The sequence below is a fragment of the Lissotriton vulgaris genome, chromosome 4_1, assembly GCF_964263255.1.
Source record: "Lissotriton vulgaris chromosome 4_1, aLisVul1.2, whole genome shotgun sequence".
Taxonomy (NCBI): Eukaryota; Metazoa; Chordata; class Amphibia; order Caudata; family Salamandridae; genus Lissotriton; species Lissotriton vulgaris.
The window spans coordinates 2,076,729,555-2,076,745,669 of NC_141691.1; the positions used below are offsets into that span (position 1 = coordinate 2,076,729,555).

The 16,115-nt window shown below is 45.2% G+C and overlaps 1 protein-coding gene across 1 annotated transcript in view; it reads left to right on the top strand.

Moving 5' to 3' along the window:
* Positions 1–16,115, top strand: part of LOC147725055 (embryonic protein UVS.2-like) — a 74,973-nt gene that overhangs the window by 22,498 nt on the left and 36,360 nt on the right. The window contains exons 6-11 of the mRNA XM_086918152.1: positions 1,731–1,906; positions 4,833–4,914; positions 6,910–7,037; positions 12,600–12,715; positions 13,894–14,119; positions 15,007–15,125. Coding sequence (XP_086774278.1) covers positions 1,731–1,906; positions 4,833–4,914; positions 6,910–7,037; positions 12,600–12,715; positions 13,894–14,119; positions 15,007–15,125 — 847 coding nt within the window. The remainder of the gene's footprint in view (positions 1–1,730; positions 1,907–4,832; positions 4,915–6,909; positions 7,038–12,599; positions 12,716–13,893; positions 14,120–15,006; positions 15,126–16,115) is intronic.

Here is a 16,115-nt window from a genome sequence, read left to right on the forward strand (position 1 = left end):
AATTTAAGGGAAAGACTTTCCATGGGCAGTGGACTCTCAGTGAAAGACATTCCATGAGCAGTGGACTCTCAGTGAAAGACTTTCCATGGGCAATGGACTCTCAGTGAAAGACTTTCCATGGGCAGTTGGAACTCAGTGAAAGGCTTTCCATGGGCAGAGGACTCTCAGTGAAAGACTTTCCATGGGCAGAAGACTCTCAGTGAAAGACTTTGTATGGGCAGAATACTCTCAGTGAAAGACTTTCCATGGGCAGTGGACTCTCAGTGATAGACTTTCCATGGGCAGTGGACTCTCAGTGAAAGACTTTCTATGGGCAGTGGACTCTCAATGAAAGGCTTTCCATGGGCAGGGCACTCTCAGTGAAAGACTTTCCATGGGCAGAAGACTCTCAGTGAAAGACTTTATATGGGCAGAATACTCTCAGTGAAAGGCTTTCCATGGGCAGAGGACTCTCAGTGAAAGACTTCCCATGGGCAGTGGACTCTCAGTGAAAGACTTTCCATGGGCAGTGGACTCTCAGTGAAAGGCTTCCCATGGGCAGTGGACTCTCAGTGAAAGACTTCCCATGGGCAGTGCACTCTCAGTGAAAGACTTCCCATGGGCAGTGGACTCTCAGTGAAAGACTTCCCATGGGCAGTGCACTCTCAGTGAAAGACTTCCCATGGGCAGTGGACTCTCAGTGAAAGACTTCTCATGGGCAGTGCACTCTCAGTGAAAGACTTTCCATGGGCAGTGGACTCTAAGTGAAAGGCTTTCCATGGGCAGATATGATGCTGTTCTCTGCTACGGCTTCACGCTTTCAATAGGGTGGTGTTTATAATCCTCCTGTTCAGAGGAGCAAACGTGCCAGACAAAGTCCTGACGTTGATATGTCTGATGTTTGACTGGCCAATTTTCTCTATTCGATGCCTATCACAACACAAGGCAGGAGGTGGTCTCAGAGCCTTTTGCTGGACAAAAATGTTGGGCCTAGCAAAAAAGAGATGTGCTTTATATTCTATTCCCACCCATAGATCCATGAGGTCTTAATGCAAAGATTCCAGAGGCGGAAACAAGTACACAAAATATAAACACATCCAGAAGGGACTAATGATTTTAGGACACTACTCTCAATGTATATGCTTTCACAGATGCGCCACACATGCATCATGCCACACGCAACCAGAACTCTGACTGCGTTGGAGTATGGATCCCAGTTATTGGGGACTGAGCCGAATTACCCCTGGGCAGCTGGTAGGTCAGACCCCCCAGGCAGACAATAGTCACAAATTGAATTCAATTCATGACATTTATAGAGCCCACAGCTACCTCCAGGGAGGTGTCTAAGGCACTAGTGGAGAGCTCATGAAAGTGATGGGAGAACTGTAAGATTACACAACCAAAAGAGAGGTTATCAAACAGAAAGGTTTTGAGATCGAGGTGGAAGACCGATCCCAAGGGGCTACAGCGCAGACTGATGTGGAGTCCACTGCGAGAAAATATTACAGGGTAGACCAGAAATGCATCAAACTGCTGCATGATGACACACCTTTCCTTAGGATGCAAGATCTTGCATTACAACCTAGACTGCACATTGTCTTTCCCTAAAATCCCTCTTTCCTTGCAGATAGCCACAGTCAGAGAGGAGACACACAGGCAGATCCCTTGTATGTAGTAAAATTGTAATATTCTTTCTCTAAATGTGCCATTGCAGTAATTTATGGGTCTCCCTGGTCCATCTTCTCCCGTAGGTGCTGGTCATACATCGGGAAGACAGGAGGCATTCAGGAGGTATCTCTTCCCGGGGGATGTCTGTCGAAAGGAACCATCCAGCATGAGCTGACCCATTCCCTGGGCTTCTACCACGAGCAGAACCGCAGCGACCGCGACAACTACGTGACCATCATGACGGAGAACATCTCGCCCGGTCAGTGTCACCCCCGGGCTCCACTTACCACTGAGAGGGAAAACTGAGTACAACTCAGATTCCTGATGGGCACACCTTGGCACTGATTTGAACACCTGATTGGTTCAGCTTAGGTTTGATCACAGATACCCGCCAACACACCCGTTCAACCAATCTGACCCCTGGTTACGGTGATGTAACCGGGTCTGCAGGAAGGGGCAGGAGACGTGTCTTGGTTTTGCAAGGTTTTATTTTTTGCAACAAATGATCGGCACAGGTCTTTCTGTTTACGACTCTCCTTGGAGATCGACTTCTCTCCTCTCGGGTCTTTTGGAGTATTCCCTCCTCCCTCCGACGGAAGGGGCTCCTCCTTCGGCTATGCTCCTTCGGCTCCGTAATGGCCCAGGCTCCACCGGTGCAGGGGAAACACAAACAGAGGCAAGTATCAGTACGCTACCTTCGTAATACTCGTAACAAGGGAAGGGGGTGTGAGGGAAACCGTAGTGCAGGCTTTGTCGGGTCGTGAAGGGGGGGGGCAGTGCAGGGTTCCCAGGGCACAAAGGGGGAACGTTTAACGGAGGCTTTTGCCTTTCTTTTTCACCCAGCCCACGATACGGGTACGCACCTCTGAAAGCCACACCCCTCCTGGAGTGCGGCTGGGCGAAGCACGGTGTTGGCCTCCTGGCTTGCTCCTTTCCGCTGCTGGGCTTTCGTCCTCCTCTCCTGACGGTTCCTCCGATTCGATTGGGACACGTTGACCATATGCCTCGGGCTCTCCACCTTTCTCGGCCTCCTCCTTCGCTGTCCCGCTCTCTCCGCTGTTCCACACCTTTCCACTGCTCCACGCTTCTCCGCTGCTTCCCGCCTCTCCACTGCTCCACGCTTCTCCGCTGCTTCCCGCCTCCCCACTCTTCCAAACTCTGTCCGCTCCTCCGGTGTAATAACACACCTGTGGGTTCTCGCAGCTGTCATTTATCGTAGGACGTAACTCCTCCTCCTCCATTCGGCTTCCCATCCATTTAAAAAGCCCGCACTCGTCCTCCTCGTCGCAGCTGTATCTCTCCTCGCCGGTCCACCTGAGGAGCTGCGGTGGCTGTGGAAATAAGAGGGGGGATCACACGTTATATGTTCGCGCCCTGCATCAGGGTGAGGGTGGTCCCCCTGGTTACAGGTGATCAATATTTGTTACTGTCACAGTCTGCTGTCCTTTTCACAAACGTCACCACTGCTGAGGGCATTAACTAGAGCAATACTTCATTTTAATCTGTTTATTCTTTGCCCACATAAAAATTGCCTGGCATAGGATAAATTATGACTTGTGGTTAAAATGCATTTTCCTGAAATTGATAATGAGGATCAGTGATTGCTGCTTGCAGTGCCTGCTTCAGAGACACGGGGTACAGATTTGCACAGAAGTGTTCAGCTTGAGTCGCTGCGCTGCATCGTGTGAATGAAATTCTATGATGTGGCGCTACTCTGCTGGCTCCCAGCACTGGTGGCAGACTTTAGGCAGACATGCACCAACACAGGGACCCTTGCGCCGTAGTGCTAGAATGTATGCGTTGTCTGAAGCACAGTCTTTGTGCAGAAAAGGGTCCCTTTCAATACAAAAACTATGCCTCAAGACTTTTAACACATTGTAGGTGTGCTACACAATGCAGCAACACGCAAAGGGGGAAAAACTAGGAGGAATGAAAATATTTCCCCCCGGTACACTTGCCTTGAAGAGGCAGAGGGTTTGGCCCAAATCTGTTTAAAGTGTTTTGTAGATATGGATTTATGTCAAAACCCATGGGGGAAGGCGTAGTAACACCTGTGCATCACCCATAGAACGCCCCCTTGACGCAAAGTAATGCAAGGCAGTGCAAAGCATAACTTTTTGTTACTTTGGGTTACAATTTAACTCCTATCGCGATTAGCTTTGGATTGTAAATTCCACCTGAATAGTTTCATTTGGGTTTGAATTAGAAAAGTAACATAAACCTGACACAAAGCATGCGTTGTTAAGTGGGCCCGGGGCTGGTTGGGATGTACATCGCCTTGAGCACCACCCTTTCTTACTCCACTATCTCACATACAAATAATGGTGCTTCTTTCTACAGTTTTTTCATTCTTCGATTGCATGGCTTCTCAAAAAGCGTCCTCTGTATTCCCAAAACTGCATGAAAAACTCCCCTCTCCCTTTCATTGGACTGACTATCTCCTTATTTTTCATATTCTGCATGTCTCCTCTCTCTGAGCACAGCCTACTTTACGTCACAAGCATGTTTGCCTTAATCTTTACTATTGCATTTCTGTGAATGTCCTCATTTTCTACCAAATTTTCAACTAAATCACCTCTTTCTTGAAAGTCATATCTGCAAACTAATAACACCTAATTTCGCTCAGGCATTAATCCCACAAATCATCTCCATGAACTCACATACTCCTTCCACCTCCCAAATGAGCACCCCTAACCCCAGATCATTGTCTCTTCCTCAAAGAAACTGGAGTAAATGCTTGGAATGATTTTCTTGAGAGCACAAGATGTATCCCAATAACCAACAACCACTGGATTAACCATTCGGCCTTGGGTGCCTGGAGTAGTGTGCTCCCGGCATAAAGTGCTGCAGGCCTTGTCAAGAATAGTAAGCGCTATAAAATGCAGCTACAATTCAGTGGTGCTCTTCATTAAATAGGATTTAAATTTAGAATTTTACAACTCCATATCACATATTGAAGCGATTAACCTCAAATGCATGCTTTTCGATCTTGTTCCCGGGACCCGATTTGACTCCTCTCCCCCATGTTCCATATTCGACAGCATAGCCATTAGACTACTCCTAACCCCTGCAATGACACATGGGGGCACTGCCCCCTGGTGAGCTGGGACCTTCTCTTTATTGGAATGTGCCATACCAGGCTCAGTCCTCACTAACTCATCTGTACCGTCTGCTCATCTCAACAGACAGCATCGGCAACTTTAACAGAGAGAACACCAACAACCTTGGCCTGGAGTACGACTACGCCTCCGTGATGCACTATGGGATGTAAGTCTCCGATGCGCAGCTAAGAAGAGATTTTCAATTTACAACTCTGATGAAAGGCTTTTATATCTAGACAGTGACTGATTTAGATTTTGGCAGAGAGGGTACTCCTTTGCAAACATGACTGATTACCCTCTCCACCAAACCCTAGGACCACCCGCTTCATTTCAATATGGGCAGACCGTAAGAATCCTGTTGACAGACCTCCTATTGGCTCTGTTGATGAAATACTTCCTCTGGCAGCCCAATGAAGTAGCAGCCATCTGAGGAATGGCATTACAATGCCTGCCTTATTTAGGGTGGACGGTGTAATATTTGTTTTTCCTCCTGTCCATCATCATATGGAAAAGCCCAACATTGAGGGACAGGAAGAAAACAATACTGACCCCCAGAACCTGGGTAAAAACCTTTAGTAACTGCAGTAATGATGGTTTCTTTAATTATGTAGAGATGGCTGCTGGGCCGAGGTCATGGCTATAGTTGGTGATGAAGTACCGTCGGGATGGCATTGGTAATGTCCTCCACCATCCCTATAATCCTCCGTCCATCAAACCCTAATTCACACCCAGTGATTCTGATCACATTCTAATGTGATCTTTTTAATTAGCGCTGAGATTGCTGGGAATGGGAAGTAGAGGGTGGTCTTTATTTCACCTTTGATTAGGGAACAGCTGTAAGATGATGATGAGGGTAAGAAAGTGAAGTTGAGTCATAGCTGTGTCAGTGAACATGATTGGTTAGGATTGATGCTCTGTATGTGAAGCGGGGCACAGAATGATGGCTGGGCTGGGGAACGTGGGCACAACAGTGTGGAACTGCCGTAGATGATGAGGGTAAGAAAGCGAAGTTGAGTCATGGCTTTGCTGGTGAACAGCATTGGTTGTGATTGACGCTCTGAATATGAAGCGGGGTACAGAATGATGGCTGTGTTGGTGAACATGATTGGTTAGGATCGATACTCTGTATGTGAAGCAGGGTCCGGATTGATGGCTGCGTTGGTGCACATGATTGGCTTTGATTGATACTCTGTATGTGAAGCATGGTACAGGATGATGGCTGTGTCGGTGAACATGATTAGTTAGGATTGACACTCTGTATGTGAAGCGGGGTACAGGATGATGGCTGGGTTGGTGTATATGGTCGCCACAGTGTGGAACTGCCGTAGATGATGAAGGTAAGACAGTGAAGTTGAGTCATGGCTGTTTCAGTGGACATGTTCACGCAGAGTAGAATGTCCATGGATGAGGAAGAGTAGTACCATCTCGGCTGTGTTGGTGAACAGCCTTGATTAGGATTAACGCTCTATATGTGAAGCGTGGTACGGACTGATGGCTGTGTCGGTGAACATCATTGGCTATGATCGATGCTCTGTATGTGAAGCGGGGTATGGAATGATGGCTGGGTTGGTGTATATGGGCACCACAGTGTGGAACTGCCATAGATGATGAAGGTGAGAAATGAAGTTGAGTCATGGCTGTGTTACTGAACTTGTTCCCATAGAGTTGAAAGTCCACATGTGGGGATGGAAAGGGAACGTTGTCTGAATTGGTGAATAACTCGGTTTAGAGTGGAAGATCCATTGCTGATGAATCGCATGAGGATTGGTACCTCAGTACTAAAGCCACCCTCTGTCACAAGAGGAAATGTCATGAGGCTACACTAGAGAAATTTTTCAAATCAGTCTTTTTAGGATCTGAGATGCTGAGTGTGAGTGAGGGCGGTAAGGGGGGAGTGTGTTGCCTACATGGATTTGAGGCTCATGAAAAGGAGAACTGAGAAATTTTAGACTGAGCTGGGCAGGATCTGTTGGAGGCTAGTTCTAGAACAACATTGAGATTGAGTTTAGATATGCATCATTTTATGCAACACCAAATATTTGGCCCTCACCTGTTCCCGCTGTAGACTCAGCTGGACTTGCTGTAGAGTTCTATCTGTGAATAATGCGTTATAATGGTGCATACACTGTGGGCTTTACCTGTGAAGTCTTCCTTTCCCCAGGTATGCTTTTACTACCAGAGCTGGACAGCCGACCATCGTCCCCAAGCCAAATCCAAACACAGTCATCGGACAGAGATATGGGCTTAGCAACCTGGATGTTTCCAAAATCAACGCCCTGTACCAGTGTGGTAAGGAGGGCATGCCTGCAGATAGATACTGAAATGTCATATCAGTCACAGCATCTTTTCCTCGGCAGTAATATTATCTTTTGTTATGATTCCAGCTCAACTTCCACCATTATCATCCATCATGGAACATTTTAATGTTGTTAGTTAATTTGTGGAGCGCACCCTTTGAACTTAATTATTATTTTTAGGTGCCAGTGTCCCTAACTAACTATTATAAAATGCCATATACATGTAAGTGCTGCAAAAAGAGAACACAAGTGGAATGTTGTAAGGCTTTCCTAAAGGTAAGCGGAGTATTTCTATTCTTAATATCCAGGTGCAGTCAGTACATTCAAAATCTTTGGCCCAAATAGTGGGGAATCTGCAGTTTCCCTTTCCCTCAATGTTAGTACTTCCAGCATTGAGAAGAGATAAACCACAGGACCCTGGGTTACAGGAGGGAACGTTTCTAATGATTTTCTCCCAAAAAACAAGCTGATGCTGTTCCCTTGATGCACTTGAGAACAACAAATGCGTTGTTGAAGATCATGACCTTAGGATAGGGCTTTTGGATGGGTATCACTGAAGTCTAGCCTGTTGATTTGATAATGGTCTTTTGGATAGCGCTTTTGAATGGGCACCACCAAAGTCTAGCCTGCTGATAAGATAATCACCTTTGGATAGGTCTCTTGGATGGGTACCACTGAAATCTAGCCTGCTGATATGATAATGACCTTTGGGTAGGGGTTTTGGATGTGTACCACTGAAGTCTAGCCTGTTGATTTGATAACGGTCTTTTGTGTGGGGCTTTTGGATGGGTACCACTGAAGTCTAGCCTGCTGATATGATAATGACCTTTGGATAGGGGTCTTGGATGGGTACCACTGAAGTCTAGCCCGTTGATATAATAATGACCTTTTGGATCGGGCTTTCGGAAGGGTACCACTGAAATTGAGCCTGCAGATAGGCTACGATAAATCCATAGTTTTAAAACAAGTTGTGCCACCATCTCTTTTACATGTTGCATCTCGGCAGTTTTATTTTTGGAAGCCAACTCAGAAAGGAATTGGCATAATCTGGGTTTGAATCAGTCAGTGAACCAGAAAGGATTTTGTGATGTTTGTTTTTGATGTAGGGCAATGTCTGTTTCAGTTGTCTTATGCTGAATAAACTTGAACGCTCTACAGAGCTGATGTGAGCCTCAAAGTTCAATTCGGTATTCCAGATGACCCTCAGCTTTCTAGTTTCTTAGTCAAGGTGGATGGGGGTCTCAAATATCTCCATTGGCTAAGCAAGGTTATTCAGAAGTCTGTGTCTTGAGCATACGCAGAGCATCTCAGATTTGCTCTGTTTAACTCGAACCCACTTTTATTCATCCCCATGTCCTACGAGACCAACATGTGCACGTAGATCTGTATGTCATCAGCAAATCAGCATTATTTGAGGTCTCTGGAGCAAATGGTAGAAAATAGCAGCTCGGAAAACAAGAGAGAGGGGGAAAGGGTGAAACCTGGGGTACTCCACATTCAACCTTCCCCTCTGATGACTTGAAGAACTCTAGTCTGACATTTTGTGTCTGTCTTCTTAGAAAATTATCTGAACCATTTTAGAGCTGTATCCGATGCAGTAGCTACTATTCCTCACTGATCATGCAAAAAGATCTAACAATATCAGCCAAGATAAAGATATTTAACCATCATCAGCTAAGGCAGGCATCTAGAACTGTTTTATTGCCCAGCCGAGAACTAAAACCAGCTCTTTGTTCTTCCTGCTATTAGGATGAAATCTCAGCATTTTTCTCCTGATGAGATCCCAGTATTTATCCGCTGCCTGAATTCCAGATTTTGTCTCATCCTGTTGCGATTTCAGCATTTATCCTCTGATAGGATCTCAGCCCTTGTCCCCAGTAGGACCCCAGCATCCTTTCCCAGAGTGGTTCCCAGCATTCATCATATGACATGATGCCAGCATTTATCTCCTGATGGGATGCCAGTGTTTGTCCCCTAAGAGGATCCCAGCATGTATAACTTATTGGCCTGGCAATTATTGTCCCCTAGAATCCCGAATTGCATTGCCTCAGTGAGTTCTTGCATGCATCCCCTGAATGGATTCCAGCATTTATCCGCTGATTGGATTCCAGCATTTATCCCATAACTGGTATCCAGCATTTATCCCTGGTTTGGATTGGATTCCAGCATTTATCCCATAACTGGGTTCCAGCATTTATCCCCTGATTGGATTCCAGCATTTATCCGCTGATTGGATTCCAACATTTATCCCATAACCGGATTCCAGCATTTATCCCCTGATTGGATTCCAGCATTTATCCCATAACTGGATTCCAGCATTTATCCCCTGATTGGATTCCAGCATTTATTCCCTGACTGGATCCCAGGATTTATCCCCTGATTGGATTCCAGCATTTATCCACTGATTGGATTCCCACATTTATCCCATAACTGGATTCCAGCATTTATCCCTTGATTGTATTCCAGCATTTATCCCATAACTGGATTCCAGCATTTATCCCCTGATTGGATTCCAGCATTTATCCCATAACTGGATACCAGCATTTATCCCCTGATTGGATTCCAGCATTTATCCCATAACTGGATACCAGCATTTATTCCCTGACTGGATCCCAGGATTTATCCCCTGATTGGATTCCAGCATTTATCCACTGATTGGATTCCCACATTTATCCCATAACTGGATTCCAGCATTTATCCCTTGATTGTATTCCAGCATTTATCCCATAACTGGATTCCAGCATTTATCCCCTGATTGGATTCCAGCATTTATCCCATAACTGGATTCCAGCATTTATCCCCTGATTGGATTCCAGCATTTATTCCCTGACTGGATCCCAGGATTTATCCCCTGATTGGATTCCAGCATTTATCCGCTGATTGGATTCCCACATTTATCCCATAACTGGATTCCAGCATTTATCCCCTGATTGGATTCCAGCATTTATCCCATAACTGGATTCCAGCATTTATCCCCTGATTGGATTCCGGCATTTATCCGCTGATTGGATTCCAACATTTATCCCATAACTGGATTCCAGCATTTATCCCCTGATTGGATTCCAGCATTTATCCCATAACTGGATTCCAGCATTTATCCCCTGATTGGATTCCAGCATTTATCCGCTGCTTGGATTCCAGCATTTATCCCTTGACTGGGTCCCAGGATTTATCCCCTGATTGTATTCCAGCATTTATCTGCTGATTGGATTCCAACATTTATCCTATAACTGTATTCCAGCATTTATTCCCTGATTGGATTCCAGCATTTATCCCATAAGTGGTTCCAGCATTATCCCCTGATTGGATTCCAGCATTTATCCGCTGACTGGATTCCAGAATTTATCCCCTGACTGGATCCCAGGATTTATCCCCTGATTGGATTCCAGCATTTATCCACTGATTGGATTCCAGCATGTATCCCCTTATTAGATTCCAGCATTTATCCCCTTATTAGATTCCAGCATTTATCCACTTATTAGATTCCAGCATTTATCCGCTGATTGGATTTCAGCATTTATGCTGATTGGATTCCAGCATTTATATCCTGACTGAATTCTAGGATTTATCCTAGTGCGATGTCAGTATTCAGTTCATGATGGCATCCCAACATGTTCCCTTATGAGATCCCAACATTCATCTCCCGGCATAAATCCAGTGGATCCTGGAATTTGCTACTAATTGGATCCCAGCCTTCATATGTAAATAGGATCCCACTATTTATTTCTGGCTACAATATCCGCTTTGGTTTCACTGACGGATCCTTTCTGATCTCTTGATAAGATAGCAGGATCTCATTACGTGTGTCTTAGTTTGACTGACACACAATAGAATCCCAGCATTCATGTACTCATCGCATCCTGGCTTAATCCACCGATGAGACACCATCACTGACCTTTGATAGGACCCGAGCATCCATCTACTGATTGATTCCTTGCATTCACCCCCTTGTTGGAATATCAACATTCTTCCTTCCATGAGAGCTTGAGATTCGTTTCATGTAGCGATCCCAGGGGCATATTTACATGGGGATAACATCACCTGATTACTCTTAGCGACGTTCTGGTGGCGATATGGCCTTCTGCATATTTTCATAGTGTCGTAATCCCCTTTTTGTGTCTTAACCCCGCCTTGTAAAAAAGCCGCCCTCACACGCATCATGTAGTGTGAATGGAGCGTGCTATGGGTGTTGCTGTCAGCGTTCCACCACAACTCCCACTGCTTTTTGATGCTGCCCAGATTCACAAGGAGGTGTTAATCTGAGGCAGCGCCAAAACTAATGCCATGCAACAGCAGGCGCTATAATGGAGAAACGAGGAGAAATGCTTTTATTTCTCCATGTTTTTGCATTCTGCAGCACACATAGAAAGAGCAAAATGCCATTAATGAATATTTATGTGTAGGAAGAGACACCTTCCGGGACATAAACAATCATTGAATAATGACGAATTGCTACTTCTACGTATGCTGAATTCAGCAGCACACATAGAAGTAACACATCACCATATAGGATTGTTTATGTGCAGGAAGGGACACCTTCCTGGACATAAACAATCATTCCCTGCAACACAGGCCCCTTTGTACTATGGTGCAAATGTGCTTGTGTTGGAGCTAGGCAGCTCATTTTAGCGCCAGCACAGGGGAAAACACAGGGGAGCTTCGTATTGGTGTAAATACAGCGCATTCCTCCATTTTGGAAATGTCGGAGCACGGCGATGCCGAAGATGGCGCAGTTCCGCTCTCCAAAATTTCGTTGTAAATATGCCTCCCCAGTATCCATTCACCGATGGGATCCTTGCATTTATCCGCTGGTGGGATCCCATTCTTGGGAGAACTCCATAGTTCATCCTCTGACTGGATCCCAGTGTTCATCACCTGATGAGTTCCAAGCACAATCTACTACTTTATGGAAACATATTCCTCTTATAGTGGAGTTTCAGATGGGTTGAATGTTAGAGTTCTGCTAAGACCCTGTTTGTTACCTTTATGGAGCTTGACCTTTGGGTTCCCAGCTTTGAAAATGTCCCTGCCATTGGGATCCATGTCTTCTTTGCATTAGGAGTTATGTGGCCTTATAGCCAGCTAGACACCATGTATGTTTCTTTGACCTGAACACTGAAGTCACTTTAGACCAGCAAAGAGAAAGTGGAGTGACAGAAATATTCTGTTCTTGGTCCAAAATAATTTGCTTTTGCAGAGTTTCATTTTTATTTGTCTCCCTAAAAATCCACCCCACCTTTATTGCCATTTAATCTGAACCAGGGCAATTTGTGTTGACGGTCAGTGTGCCCAGTGCAGTTCTTGGTACCTACTTATATTCTTGTCTGTGATTCCATATCATTGCTAAGACCAGCACCAGCCACAGAGATCATTGTTTAGGTCAAGGGGCGTCCTCCTGGAGGAGATATAAAGATGCCAGCTTAAATACTAGTGAATCTAACTGAGACATTCTCAGTAGGAGCCGTTGGAGGGTGGAAATTCAACCTGTCAGGGTCATTGTGCTGTTTCTAGACATTAATATTTAAAGAATGTTCCTTTTCATATTTGGTTTCAGGTGTTTGCAGCACCCTTTTATCTAACCCGACCGGCACCCTAGCGTCTTCCAATAACCCTTCCTCGTACCCGAACAACGTCAACTGTGTCTACATGATCCGAGTGCCTTCCGATAAGGTATGTCCTTCACAGACAAGCTGATGGGGCTAGTCGCGCTTTCCTCCTGCCAGAGTCCTGAGCCGCCTAGGAGTGGGACTTAGAGTAGCGCGCTGGGTTAGGAGCTGCCTGATTGGCGGCCGAGGTTGCTGCTGAGATAGGTCACTCTGGTTAGATGGCCCATCAGAGAGGAGGAGAAGGATGTGTCCTTGGAATGTTCTCTCCAATGATGTCAGCACCATAGCTGCAGAGCTTCGGAGAACCAATCAGAAGATATTATTGAAATCTACAGTAGGGCTGACACCACAGACTAGATGGAATAAAGCTTAAAGAGTGGGTCTACAAGGGGCAAATAAGTCAAACTTTAACCATCTTCAAATTGGACGTCACAGAAATGCCCCATGGGGGCAATAAGCAATGGTGAGAGGGAATGCCAGTGGAGTTCCCCAAAAGATATGGGCACACAAGGATTAACCTATTAATGAACAGTGTAGCAGGACAGAATACCGGGGTGCACAGCGATAGGTGTGTATGGTACAAGAATATTGAGTTTTGAATACAGTGCTACAAAAACATCTTAGCCAAAATATCAGCTAACAAAGTATGGTTTAGGTCAATATGCATAGGTACGTATAGACTTTCGCTACTTAATATCACATTTATCTTGAGCATATATGGTCTGCTGGTGGGCATCACTCACACTCAAAGGGTAGGACACAGGTTATTGGTAACCCAGAGGCAGTGCCCCAGAGAGGTGGAGGGCCATCCTTATCAGTCCAATGAGGAGCCAACTGTACCATGTGCCTTGAAGCTTACCCCAGCTTAGCTCTCTCGGTTACTCCTTTAACTTGACTGAAAACCCCAGCTTAGCACAGGCAATCAAGACCCCAGTGTGTAACTTCTTCACAAGAGGTACCAAAGCTTCAGAACAGGGTTGCTTCCAAGTAGAGGCACCATGAGAGAAGACAGGAGCTGCAGGGACAGCATAAGGGTGTCATGTCTCTTTAAACGCATGTGAAGTTTAGGGATGGTGGCGAAGGAGGCTGGAAACAGTACAAGTCAATGCAAAATCACCGACTGAGTCTAGTCTGCGGATGACTTTCAAAAACTGAAAATCTGTCCTTTTTAAACAAATGGTGGATATAAAGTTCTAGACACCCAGGAGGTCGTATGTCTGATTTACTGCTCCTTCTTCTCAGATTCTTCTGCAGTTTGATGCCTTCGATCTCCAATCCTCCTCAAACTGCGACTCCGACTACCTCACAATTTACGATGGCAACAGTAAGGCAGCCCCAGTCTTACTCAGCAAAGCATGTGGGACCGGGCTGCTCCAGCCATTCATGTCTTCTGGAAATAAGATGCTGCTGGAGTTTGTGACAGATGGTTCCATCACCGCCAGTGGCTTCAAGGCCTCCTACAGCAGTGGTACGGTCCGTGGTGTCAGGGTGCTCTCAGGCAGGGAGGCGGAATGTAGAAGGCTCTTTCAACAATGGTATGGCCCTTGGTGTCCAGTCACTCACAGACAGGGGAGGGAGGGAGGAAGCAAGGGCCTTCTACAGTAATGCTGTAGCCCTTGGTGCCAGCCCACTGACAGACAGGGGAGGAAGGAAGCAAAGGCCTTCTACAGCTCGCCAAGACCTCTTGTTGGGACCCAGTGAGCTGTGCTCCCAGGATATCTGGGTGTGTTGGCGTAAGGCTCACTGCAGGAAGTGCTTGTTTCTCAGAGTCAATAGAGGTCTCACCATGGAATACAAGATGTCGTGGGCCCAGCACACTGACAAAATACCTTGAGTCTGGGGAAAGGAGCTGGAGATGGTACATAGATTAGCAGTGTTTTGTTTCTGTCTTGGCCACCGATGATCAGGGGGTTGTCAAAGATCACAGTGTGCACAAAATATATGGGAACACATATGATTAGTGACATGGGAGAGTACTGACAAGAATCTCTGAAAGTGGGGGTCCTCTATTGGCAGGGACATGGGCTCTATTATTTACCATCCTGACAGTAAATGTGTACTTTCTGACTGGAACCTCATGTCATGTCCCCAGTTTCTTGCCATGTACCACTATTTTTGGGGACATGTTATGTTATGATATGTTATATTTAATTTATACAGCGCACAGCTGCTCGAAAGTGTGAGCTGAGGCACAAACAGCGTGCCGGGGGCATCAGGCAGGACCCTACTCCTGGTTCTGGTGTGGCACACAGTTGTGGAAGGGCTGAGATGTGTTTTGTGCATGTGGACTTTGTACTCTCATCACCGGTACTCTATGCACAGAGTACTAAGATGATTCTTTCTTCTGTTTGACAGTAAAATGTGGCGGCACATTCACCAGCTCTGACGGCACCATCTCATCCCCTAACTTCCCCAACAATTACGATTCCAACATGGACTGCGGCTTCTACATCACGGCTCCAGCTGGATCCAAGGTAAGTGAAGGAGCTACCCAATGTCATTCTAGTACTGAGAAAAAAGCACGCAAGCCTGGTAGACCATGGAATCATGAAGAACCTTCTAGAATGTTCGCCAGAGAGGGCAGTGTGACATCATGACTTTCCAGAACAGCTTTAAACAAGCATTAGTGAATGCATTAGGTTTCGCCTATGTGATTAAGAATAAGCTTTTTTTCTTCTAAGTTGTAGTTTGATGAGCCGTTGCACAATATAAGTTACAGAAAGTCTGATAAAGTGTTATGACTTGTTTATGTTCAAAAAGGAAATATATTGTGCTTTTACTACTGGTATTAATAAGGAGATTAGGTAAATGGACAAACATAAAAAAAATGTACCTGACAAGTAGACTTGAAAATGTTGCAGCTATGTGGAGAATACGTAAAGGGTGGGATGAAAAAACATACAAGTAAATCGTAAGCACGGTTTTTGCAAAACCAGAGAACAAGATTATGAAAACTCGATTAAAAGGTGTTGTTTGGTTATTGCCCATTGGTAACATAAACAAATGAAAATTAACTTTACATTTTTCAAATGAGCATTTGACCATTTGTGCAATATAACTGAAAGAAACACACTGAAAGTAAGACGTCCCGGTGCCACTGTACTTGCTAAACCATTAAAATCATGATAACTAGATAATGCACTTTGCCTGTTTTAAGAATGTACAGTTGGTGTTCTTTAGATTATGTAACAATGAAAATACAGGAGCCTGTTTAAATGACTTCAGCGAACTATTTTTAGCAATTATTGAGCTAAAATACCACGCTTTAAAAGTATGCAAATAAATATGAATACATTTTACATCCATGGAAAGACTAACTGCAAACTTCTCACTATTAGAGTATCTCTCAATGACCACGTTGTTTATTCACATGGGGCAAGGAAAATACAGCAAACCATATAGCATGTTTTGTGCTAGAACAATACAATCTGCACAGTAAAGGCCAGTCCCAAAAAAAGAAAGTC